Source organism: Mizuhopecten yessoensis, unplaced genomic scaffold, assembly GCF_002113885.1.
Source record: "Mizuhopecten yessoensis strain PY_sf001 unplaced genomic scaffold, ASM211388v2 scaffold943, whole genome shotgun sequence".
NCBI classification, from domain to species: domain Eukaryota; kingdom Metazoa; phylum Mollusca; class Bivalvia; order Pectinida; family Pectinidae; genus Mizuhopecten; species Mizuhopecten yessoensis.
This window is the reverse complement of record NW_018403799.1, coordinates 101993-114256: the sequence shown is the minus strand read 5'-3', so window position 1 is coordinate 114256 and position 12264 is coordinate 101993. Positions and strand designations below refer to the sequence as shown.

The 12264-nt window shown below is 35.0% G+C and overlaps 1 protein-coding gene and 1 long non-coding RNA gene across 2 annotated transcripts; one reads left to right on the top strand and one right to left on the bottom strand.

The window, feature by feature from the left end:
* Nucleotides 1-655: 655 nt before the first annotated feature.
* LOC110455760 (sodium- and chloride-dependent glycine transporter 1-like) lies at nucleotides 656-2328 on the top strand. Its single transcript, XM_021506121.1, has 4 exons — nucleotides 656-762; nucleotides 1301-1400; nucleotides 2002-2103; nucleotides 2315-2328. Exons 1-4 carry the CDS (start codon nucleotides 670-672, stop codon nucleotides 2326-2328), a joined length of 309 nt encoding a protein of 102 aa, XP_021361796.1. The 5' UTR covers nucleotides 656-669.
* Nucleotides 2329-10279: 7951 nt separating this feature from the next.
* On the bottom strand, nucleotides 10280-12101 carry LOC110455723. Its single transcript, XR_002463487.1, has 3 exons — nucleotides 12026-12101; nucleotides 10796-10896; nucleotides 10280-10385 (listed from the first exon to the last, which is right to left on the bottom strand). It is a non-coding gene; the product is annotated as an uncharacterized LOC110455723 (long non-coding RNA).
* Between the last annotated feature and the right edge of the window lie 163 nt (nucleotides 12102-12264).

Genomic DNA, 12264 nt, shown 5'->3' with positions numbered 1-12264 from the left:
CTGGAAGCACTGAGCTCGTTTTGCCCACTATGTATTGTGTATTTAGATTATAGTAAACACCCAAAATTATTGTATTTTGGCCTAACCCTTCTAGCTACTTGATTCGAATCAACATAATTTATATAACATTGGCGCACCTTGTGTCAGGGATAACCCATATGCAATTTTGTAACAGTTTCATTTCTTGAAGCAAACAACTTTTTTTTAATATTGATCCACATTTCCAGTGTTAAACAGGGCCATACCAATGATTTATACCCAAATTTGTTTAATAATAATTAACGCACACATTGTACATGAGTAAATTATTTAGATATACCTCTATATCCTATTTTGCCCTGCTCCCCTGCCCCTAAAAGTGCGGCACACTTTTATAACTCGATTCTTTTACTCATAAAGACAGCTTTCGAAAAAGTTTCATTTCCAGCTCCATGTTCATATCGTTTTTTGTGTAAGTTTGGTGTGCCATTTCCTACCTGGTCCTTCTGCTACCGGGAATGGATGCCATGGTGATTGTTTAAATTAAGTCATCTGACGATAATTTCGTCAAATATATGTTGAACATGATTGAATTATATCTTAACTGTAATAAGTATTGAAATGTAAACACTGTCATCTATTTCTCATGAGGCAATACTGACCGAACCATTACTGATGATCTTTGAAGAAATGTTCCCTAAAATGTTGAACAATCGAAGGATTCCTCTCCTGACCGTTGTCAGTGTTGTGATGTTTCTTGCTGGTTTACCATTGGCTACACAGGTAATTACTTTATGTTATGTTCGACAACATGGCATAGTTGGTAGTGCGTCGGCCTCCTGTCCACATGGTCATAGAGTTGCAGACAGCAGGATTTGATTGTGACATTTTGCAAGATACTTTCACCTTGTAGTTCAACCTAACCTGGCAAGAATGGAGAATACTATGATTAGGGTTTGCTGTTCTTTACTGTAGTTCACAAGTGGCATGAGACTGCGAATGAGCTGTTGGAAACATGGACTAAAACAAGTAGATCACGTTTACGATATCAAGCACAAACACTAGCACACTTGTAACACGTATAGTGGCACAAATGTGATATTGTGGTAACATGCAATGAAGTAAGGATGATCCTATACTCTCCTGGTAGTTGTGAACACATATCTTCAGCAATTTCCTTGAGATTTAATATAAAATTTAAATACATGTTTTATGTTGCATAGTTATGAAACCGGAATGAAACAGGGTAATGTATAGTTATTTTCAATATAAGGAATTGTATATGATTTGCTAAGGCGTTTTACATGTATATATTAAACAGGCAGGAGTTTATATGTTCCTACTGGTGGACTGGTACACGGGAACCTGGAGTGTCATGTTGATAGGTATGGCCAAGTGTATCATGTTTGCCTGGATTTATGGTAAATTGGATTTTTTTTTGACATTTTGTTAATTAACGTTAAACAATTTACGCGTTATATAAGAAACATACATCCTTGTAGAACACACTATATGTGTTCTTTGTTTGTGACTAGTGTGATAAGGAATACAGGAAACATGATTCTGTTCGGAACATCTTGTTTTGACATTTTTCTTTCCTGAGGGGTTTAATAACGTATTGCGCTTCGTTTGACGTTTTCGTAGCTTGCCTTTGAAGTTTCGGTATTACAAATTTTAATATCATACATTCTGCTTGTGTATCTTTAAGGACCAGCAAAGTGTAAGTTTGTGTATTGCCAAACGGCATATTTTCCATCAACCAGGCAATAAAAGAGCCCGAAATTGCACAACAATGATAAATTAAGACATGACGAGAAAACAGAAGAACAAATCAAAAGAAATGGACATACAGGAACCTTGATCAGGAGATGGAATAGCATATGGTCTACTCTTTATCTTGTCTCCCTGATATAAAAAAATACCAAATTTTGCAATAAACCTGAATATAATAAGTACGAGGGAAGATAATGCGTTCAATTTACAGTTAAGTACAACAAATATGATTTCTTTTCCATTTTACAGGTACACACAGAATCGACCGTGACGTTCGCCTGATGCTCAACCGGCCACTTCCCGCCATCATCCGATTAACTACAGCATTCATTATGCCCGTTTTTTCTCACGGTACGTACATGAGCATTGCTTTGCCTGCCAGTTCGAATATTGCCCTTGTTTCATTATTTTTAACTTCAAATGAAGGCTTCATTCTTTTCGTACTGTTTTGTGACACCATAAGTTCTTGTAATCGAATTGTCATCTTGTACTGTTTTCTATCTTTGGACACAAACTATCAATATGACTTGAAAAAGGAGCATGACATTCTAATTTTGATTAGAAAGTAAAGTCTGATGTCGTTTGAATTAAACTAATATTAACGTTAACATATTTACACATTCACATAATGCGCTTTATTAGGCAGTAATGAGACACAATCATATGCCGTTTAAGTAAAAGTTTGCAATGGCTTTATTATACCAAACAATTCCGTAGAACTCTTCACGTTTTATATATTTCAAACGTGTTTTGTTTCATTTAATTTTTATTAGTGTCTCCTCGTCATCATTATCTTTACGTACAAGAAGCCCTCCTTTGGAGAGTATAACTATCCTGTATATGTCGGAACTATAGGATGGTGTTTTACCTTTTCGTCCTTGCTACCCGCTCTAGGGCTACTGTGTGTGGGTCACAATGACACCAAAAGGCCCGTTGAAATAGGTAAGTGAGAAGTTAATTGTTGCAGTATTGGTATTATTGTGTTAATATTGTATTATTCACTAAAATTGCTGTTTCTTGTGACTCATTCTTTTAGAAATAGAAATGCTGCAATTTCTTATAAAAACATCTCTACCATACTTTTTGTTTGATATAAAAATCTGATATTTGAGAAATGAGTTGATAAGGTTGTATTGATAATTGGTATTTATTACGTCGATACTGTTATTTCACGTTATTACTTCGTGTGTTTGATTTGATACCCTCAACTTTGAATATGATATGATATTTTAGGTCAAACAAATAAGACCTTAGTTTGATCTTTTTATTTGCCTCAACACTTGTCAAATGATTGAGATTCCTGTATAAATGCATTCAAGTGAAAAGGAAAAAATGGAAAAAAGATCAATGTTCCGGTACAGTAAGGCTTTATGCTTCATCAACAACATCGGGAATAATGTAGGCATACTCCTAGTAATACCACGCTTTCAAAGTGATAATGTTCTTGATACTGATACATGTATATACTATTACCAATGAAATTCATTGCCATAACATCCTTATCTTTTAGCGGCTCAGACATCTTGCACGACATACACCACAGTGGATTCCAGCGGACGAGAAGGCCGCAGACATATACAGAGACTTGGAACATTCTGCGGATTTTACCTGGACACAATTGTTCTGATTTAATCTTACGGGACGAGGGGGTATTGTTATCAAGGGCTGTGAGGATTCACTACCTATGTTATAGATGGACTTACAAGTTGTGAATAAAAACACATCTTATTGTATTATTCTAGCATGTGGCCGTATGTTCTTCAGGAAGACGATCAAATGTTTTAGTGACTATTGTTTTGTTTTAAACGCACATCAGATAGAGATGTCCAATGAGAAACCCAGTGCTGAATTTTTCTATGTCCTCCGATCTGTTAGGCAACATTTCGCAGAATTGTTTTACAGCGATATCTTCATCATGTTATGGCAAGAAATACACTCGTACCCCTTTAACAAAATCCTTTTTTATTTTATATGTATTGTATTGCATTGTAAAGATACCTCATCTTGTAAATAAAACATAATATACACTATGAAATCCGTGTAACGACGGACTACATTGTTTACGCGGAAGCATTCAAACGTGGCTTAAGTAGTAACGATATTTATCTGAGGCCCCGAACTGGATACGTGTAGGCTAAAAGGTGCTAGAAAAGAAGTCGGTTATCTCGAGCTAAGATTCTGTAACATCCAAACCTCGGAAAACAACATATTGTATATGAAATACCTAGGTCTACTTAAAAGCTGTCAAACAAACGGTCAGAATGTTCCTCGAAACGTACCGAAAAGAAGACTTGAAAGAGTGTTTGTAAATCTGTCATTTTTTTTTTATTAAATTCAAACAGAATTCTGGTATAAACAATGACGTCAGTGTTTATTGCCTGTCGACCGAATGGCGAATAAAAAAGGAAAGCTTTCACCGCCTAAGGCAGCTATCCGAAGCAGTGGTTACCTGTGTTGGCCCTTTATATATCACATCAGATGTACTTTCTTTCTGTGATGCATGTCTTTCCGAATTTTGTTTAAGCTAAAACATGATGCTGTCGAAAGGAATACGTTATATGATTAACATTTATTATTCACATTAACCTTATATTTGCAAACGTGTTGTTATTTTGTCTATTATCAGTTGATATTAATCACAAAATCATCATATGAAGAACAGACCTTTCAATAACAAATCAAATGCGTCATGTAAACAGCATGACTATTGCAACCAAGGGGAGGAAACTTCTCGATCTACAAAACAGTTTCGTTGCGTTTCTCGCACAGCCGAGAAAAAAACTGTTTTATTTTTACATGTTAATGTTGTTGTAAGTAACAGATCATGTTTAGCTTCTGATATAGGAAAAAATCGTCGGTAAGTATCTGACAGTAAACTTGAAGATATTGACAAGATTTTTGTTACAAGCCCTCATGAGCACTTCAAAATAAACATTTCGTATGACATGTAGGCAAGAGAGGGACACAGCTCCTCCCATGGGAATGTTGACGCAACCACCTTGATACTTTTGGTTAAACCAGAGTAATGCTTTGTCCTTAAAGTAAGTAAGAACCAAGGTAGTGACATCGAAACAACAAGGCAAAACTTTGGCGTTTATATCAAACAAGCAAATTTGTAGTTTACGATGGCGTTCATATATCTTGCCTAGAATCGTCATCTACCTGCATTTACAGAAATCTTGGGTGGTTATGTTATCCATAAGCAGTCTATAATGAACACCGAATATTTTAGATTTGTTGATACAGCAGGAACATTATCATAAAGAAAGGAATGTTAACTATTTAAAATCATAACGCTTACCGTATCGCTTTTTGGTAAGCCGTCATTGTTAGTCCAAGGTAAGCGGTTGTCATAGAGATGTCTGTAGTGTCTTTAATTCCAATTGTAAAACGGAATACTGATAGACGTGTTCAATTTTGTTGAAATACATCACACCATCGAGATGCAAATTACCTGAAACTGAAATTGAAGAACTTTGCGAGGTTAACGCTACCAGCCCGCTCTTAAATAACTTCAGCGTCGTAAGGAATGCTATTTATTTTAGTAATTTTGGAAGTATAGACCGATGTAAGCTGTTGATCTTACAAAAGTATGTAGTGTCACACATTAAAATGGTATACTGTATAACACGAAATGTTTGTGGGCATTTTCTTTCGTGGTTTTAAGCCATTTAGATAGTTTCGTGGAACCAACTTTCGTGGATATCCTAAATCAACAAACAGTAGACACATATATCATTCAAATTCGTTGTGTTTATTTTCGCGGTTCAATAGCATCCACGAAAACCACGAATATTTATACACAACGAACATTTCATGTTGTACAGTATACGATAGATGAAGTTTATATATATATTGTTATTTGAAGACATCATATTGTCAATACATCGTCAATCCATATACAATAAATACTTTAAACTGCTTTTTTAATCAGCTACGTCAAGTATGAAAATACAGTTAAATATTTTGATGATTTACCGAAATGGAAGCCAGCAAAATTTCACAAGTGTAATATCACGAGAATCTCATATCTGCAAAGCATTTTCCTGTACAAAAACACACAAAACAATAATTCACTTAAATGCGTTTTTCTCTATTTTCAAAGCATCGGTGATACGTTTATTTTAACTGAATATTCTGATATATACGCCTATATCTATCACATCATCAGTTAGCTTTCATTTTATCAATGTTTTTGTGTGCTTTATAAGTCCTGACAGTGTTTTGTTAAGACAGGTTCCAAAGAACAGGAATTGTATTGTTTTACGGCCCATCGACAATTCGAGTCATCTAGTTCGTTTAGGGCCAAACAACTATGTACAAATAGACATTTACAAACATGATAACATCAGAACCAGAAAAAAAACATTGTGTAAAAGTTGTCAAAATATATATCGAATTGGTTGTAAAATATATCATATCTTATCACAGAAAACAATTGAATCTAAATAATCATATATTGATTGCGCAGAAACTGTATCAAATAAATGTTTCATAATAGAATCTGTCAGGTATTTGTTTAAAATCAGCGAAATGCAATCATAAAATATTGACTGTCAATACATGACAATAAGGTTGGTCTTCCTTATGTTAAATGTATTTATGTGTGATGTAGGTATGGACTTGGCAGGAAACAAACGTTTAAAAACACAGTTAGCCAGTAGATGGATGATAACGCACCATTAATCATTTTAAGGTTATGCATATTGATTCAATACTATGCTAGGTTTTGTAAGTTAGGTTTTTTGAAGTGTATCAAATGAAAAGCAAACCAGAAGACAAGTGCAGTTTCTCAGTATCCCTACTTTTAACTACTCGTTTTACTGATGAAGTTCATATTTGAAGGATGAACAGAAGACACACACGTGTGATTGTACCTTTATAGCATTGTAATAGATACAGTATGTCAAAAAAAGGAACAACACTGCACTATACAGCTGTTTCGTCCTTTAAGGAACTCATTTGTTCTAAAGGCCAAAAATGGAGAACAGGTCTAAACTACTGTTGAAACAGAAGGAAAGATTCCCAAAGCCCCTAAATGTATTTTCAACTCTAGAGGAGTAATATGCAAGCTGTTTCCCATTGCATTATACCATGAGGAGACTAATGTAGGGTAGAATCGGAGGTTTTCTTCCGTGTCTTCTGCTAAGGGGACATGGGATAATCCAATAATGATATGCTACCCCGATCTCAACACTTGAGCCTGATTTTGTTTCTACTGGCACTTCTTTCTTTACGGCCGTGTCTCCCAAGGTATCGCTGCTTTAACTGTTTCCCAGATATTTTGACCGGGTGGAGTGTCAAGCTAATACTTCAAGGTAATAATGCCATTGTAGTAAGGTGACCCTTAAAAGTGCCCCAGTGAAAGTCTTAGCTGTTGTTTGGACGCAAAATCTTGAACTTAGACTTCGTTTTTCCTCTCAAATGCCAAGACGGCAGGAGTTCGATTCGCCAACCGGACATGAGGAGGTATTTGGTAACCTGCCTGACCACGTTGGTTTTCTCGTGGTACTCCGGTTTCGTCCAACATTTGGACCATCTGCGCGCTAACATCCAGGCCAACAAGAGTGCTTAATATAAGTTGATATAACTTTTTCATAATTGTTGAAAAATAAAAAAAGCTTATATTTAAATATGGATATAGCATTTTATATAATCATCGTACATCATCTACAACATAGGTACCGAGTCACTACAATCCGTGATAACAATGCCCCCTCGTCCCGTAAGATTAAATCAGAACAATTGTTTCCAGATAAATTCCGCCGAATGTTCCGAGTCTCTGTATATGCCTTCGACCTTTTCATTGGCGGGAATCCATTGTGTTGTGTGTCGAGCAAGATGTTTGAGACACTAAAAGGAAAATGCCATTATTATAATGAAGTCTATAAGAATCATTATTATATTTCTTCAAAACGCAGTTTAAACATACTTAATCAGCAGCATTTCAGTTTGTTTTATATCATATATATATATACATATTTTATCTGTTGCCTTTCAAGCTGTTTTATATAACCTAAAAACAAATATTGAAATGCTACTGATAAAAAATGCATCATATAAAAAAATACCGTTTTCTATGATATAAAATTGGAACAATTGAATCCTTTCATTCAGTCCGATTGTTATGACATGCTAATCAAAGGAGTACGCATTGACCCTATATATTAATGGTGATATGTATGGTCAAAATGTAATAACTAATTCCACAGTGATTTAATTTGTAATAATTTATGAAGTCAAGCGTAAACCTTTTGCTTATTATTATGTTAACTTTATCTACATAATGTACCTAGACAAACGTTTTCTGAGCTTTCTGATTTTAGAAATTAAACCGACTTCAATAAATGAATATCTGTTGCTTCTGATCCGTTTCATGTAGTGCGGAGCAGCCAGTCTAAAAGTGTACACAATCTGTGACGTCACAATATGAAGACAGTTGAAGGACATCACATTTTCTTTTTAATTACAACAAAGTTTTATGAGGAAAAGTTATTTTTGTGAAAAAGTTCTGTTTAAGGAAAAGAGAAATAAAGAAATAAGTTCCTTCCCTTAGTGTGGAAAAGAACATGAAAACTATTATCTGAAATACTAATCTCAGTATAACTACCAAGTAAGCCTTGGTTCTAGACATTTTAGAAACGTATACCATGTAACCAAGTTTCTTCGTTACACCCTCAAGGTAGATCATACCAAGGTAACGACTTCGGATTGGGATCCTGTCCCTGTGTATTGACAGTTTTACTTTATTTTATTCAGGATTATTTGGAACGTTTCTTATCCAAAGTATACGAATTGACAATTTACAACACAACATTTAGAATTGTCGTTTCTTATTTACAACAAAGCAATTTACCATCTAGTCTTAATTCCACTGAGCGTAAAATGTAAATAAAAAAGTATATCTTTTTGCACACAACACACAAACGGGACAGCATTTTGATTTTTGATTTGATATAGCAGTCATATACAGTTTAAGTCATATCGACAGACGGTAGTCTAACGATAAGCTTTAGCCTAATATAGGGGAAAAGCAATCAATGTATCAACTATTTAACTTTTCATCTAACAAATGTTAACATTTTTCATGACGGAATACGTTGCACAGTAGATAACAAGCTCATACATTTATCTTACTTTTTAATTTAAAGTACTTGTTATCAGAATGATGGTATTGAAATTGTTATGTTGTTGTTGTGTATGTTTACTCTCAAGTATGAGCATGGTATACTATGTTTGAACGTATTTAAGCAACTTGTCTGTGATCTTTAATATTTCCTATGGCAAAAAGGTTCTACGTTCTGCGATAAAACTCCGTAAACCTGGATTTGCTGTTTACTTTATGTGTCAGATATTGTTTGCGAAATAACTGAAAAAGTTGTTTAAATTCAATGTTTTCTTCATTAGAAACATGATATTGACGTTATTAAATACATTTTATGACCAATCAAAACACTATTTAGTAATATACTTTACTACGTATATAAATAAATTATTTTACCTGTAACTGAACGAGATCGCGTTATCTAAGTCAAGGGCTTAACTGCTTAAGCCGGGTTTAAAACCTTCCGCGTAAACAATATAGTCCGTGCGTACACGGAAGAAAACATATTTCATAGTGTGCATTATATTTTGCAGATGAATACATCGCTGTGTGAAAATTCAGCGAAATTTCGCGTAATGGTGCCAGATAGATAGGACGACATATGCAAATCCAGCACTTGGTAAATCATGGGATATCTCTGTCTGAATTGCATTGATAACAAACCACTCATCATTGAAACATTGTATTGTCTTCAAGGAGACCACACGGCCATGCTTCAGATAATGCAGTAAGATTTGTCTTTCATTCACAAATTCGTAGACCATCTACAACATTGGTAAAGAGTCCCCGCAGTCATTGATATTAATTCCCCCTCGTCCCGTAAGATTAAACCAGAACAATTGTTTCCAGGTAAAATCCGCCGAATTTTCAGAGTCTCTGTATATGACTGCTGCTTTCTCGTTAGCTGGAATCCACTGTGTTGTACGTCGTGTAAGATGTCTGAGCCGCTAAAAGGAAAATATCGTTGTGAAAATGATTTGATATTGATAACAATATTATAATATTATCTTGGTTAAAACATTAGACATTTATAAACATATGTTTATATAGAGCATTATCACTTTGAGAACGTGACCTTACTAGGATTAGGCCTCCATTTATATACCGGATGTCGTCAATGAAGAAGAAGGTTTTACTCCACTGGAACTCTTGATCGTTTTCCCCTTGTATTTGTATGCACTTATGCAGAAATCTCAACCATTTGTAAATGACAAAATATTACAACTTTGAAAGGGTTGCCTTTTATAACAAAGATTGGGTTTTTTCAAAGGAATGAAACAGACAATAATAACATTAGTGTAAAATATAGCATAGGCACCATAGGCAATTGTTATCGATGAACAAAACATGTTTCACTTACCTGTTTCAACGGACCCTTTGCTTTCATTGTGACCCACACACAGTAGCCTAGAGCGGGTAGCAAGGACGAAAAGGTAAAACACCATCCTATAGTTCGGGCATATACGGGGTAGGTATACTCTCCAAAGGAGGGCGGCTTGTACGTAAAGATACTGATCAGGAGGAGACACTGGAGGAAATAAACAAAAGTACAAAACTTTTTTGAGATACAAAATGTGAAGACAAACACATAATTGTTTGATATAATAAAGTGTGACCATTAAGACCTATTACGAAAACGTCATTACCCTGTGTCTCATTGCCGCTTATCAGAGAGAATCATGTGAAAATGTAAATATTTTAATGATAATATGACTGTGTTTATTTCAAACAACAACAACAGGATTCACTTTCGAATTAAAAATCAGAATGCTTTTCTTCAAGTCATATTGATAAATTGTGTCCTAAATTAGAAAAAAATTACATAATGGCAGTTCGATAACAGGAACATATGGTGTCACAAAACAGTAAGAAAACTCAAGATTAATGCAACTAGAGCAATCTTCGAACTGGCAGGCAAAGCAATGCTCATGTACGTACCGCGAGAAAAACGGGCATAAGAAATGCTGTACTTAATCGGATGATGGCGGGAAGTGGCCGGTGGAGCATCAGGCGGACGTCACGGTCGATTCTGTGCGAACCTGCGAAAGGTAAAGAAAAATACATTTGTTCATTTTTCCTGTAAATTGTACACATTATCTTCCCTCGTATTATTATACACAGGTATAACTTAGTGTGGAGTATATGCATATAATCTTTCCAAATTTTCTTATCAAGGAGACAAGAGAAAAAGTAAAGGGTATGCTTTTCCTTCTTCCTCTCCAGTTTTAATGTAGATATTCATGTTATCTTTCTATTCTCATAATGTGTGGTTAAGTTTGTTTGTCTTGTCATGAATAATTATCTTAATCTGTCCTTGTTTTTCGGGCTCATTTAATGCCTGTTTGATGGAATTCATACCGCTTGGCAATGCATAAACTTACTTTTTGCTGGGTCTGAAAGACACACAAGTATAATAATAATAATAATAATAATAAAATTTGTAATATCAAAACATCCAAACTTCAAAGCCTAGCTATGAACGAGACATCAGACGAAGCAAAATGCGTACGGATTGATAAAATATATTACCTGTAACTGAGCGAGATCGAGTTATCTCAGTCAAGGGCTAAGATTCTGTAACATAATCCCAACCGAGTTGTAAGCGATGTTGGGATGTTACTTAATCTTAGCCTGAGACGACTGAGATAACCCGATCTTGCTCAGTTATAGGTAATTGATTTTTTTTATTCTCTTACCTTTTATTTTGTATTTTTTTTATTCAATTTTGCTAAAGACTACAAGTATCCTGTCTTGGGCCTCGAATAAAAAATGCTTCTACACTACTAGAAATACATTTGAATGCTTCCACGTAAAGATGTAGTCCGTCCTTACAAAGAAGACAACGTATTTACCAGTGTAGATTACATTTTATGTACAACGTCAGGGCCCAGTTGTTCAAAAGGTGATTAGCTTAATCACTGCTTAACGCTCGGATGAATACATCGCATTGTAAAAATTCGGCGAAATGTCATGTAAAGGTACTAGACAGATCGAACGAAATAGAAAAAATATAGCATGACGTGGGATATCTCTGTCTGGGGTGCGAAAACAATGTTTTCTGTACCCCACATGACACTAGTCACAAACCACGTGTTCCATAAGGATGATGTTTCGTGAACTACTTGTAAAACGTTTCACGTTATTTCGCTCACAAAAAATCGCATTTACCATAAATCCAGGCGAACACTATACACTCAGCCATACATATCAACATGACACTCCAGGTTCCCGTGTACCAGTCCACCAGTAAGAACATATAGACTCCTGCCTGTTTAATATACACATGTAAAAATGCATTTTCAAATCACATACATCACTCACAAGGTTAAGGTTGTTTGCTTTGACCATGTATTTCTATAACAAAATGTTTTCAAATAAGATAAAAATAGTTTATTCTGGTTTATAAC

Excerpts from the sequence above, each read along its gene's own strand:
- LOC110455760 (XM_021506121.1), top strand. The coding sequence starts at position 670 with ATGTTCCCTAAAATGTTGAACAATCGAAGGATTCCTCTCCTGACCGTT. Across the intron at positions 763-1,300 it reads GTTTACCATTGGCTACACAG|GCAGGAGTTTATATGTTCCT; the intron begins GTAATTACTTTA and ends TATATTAAACAG. Across the intron at positions 1,401-2,001 it reads CATGTTTGCCTGGATTTATG|GTACACACAGAATCGACCGT; the intron begins GTAAATTGGATT and ends TCCATTTTACAG.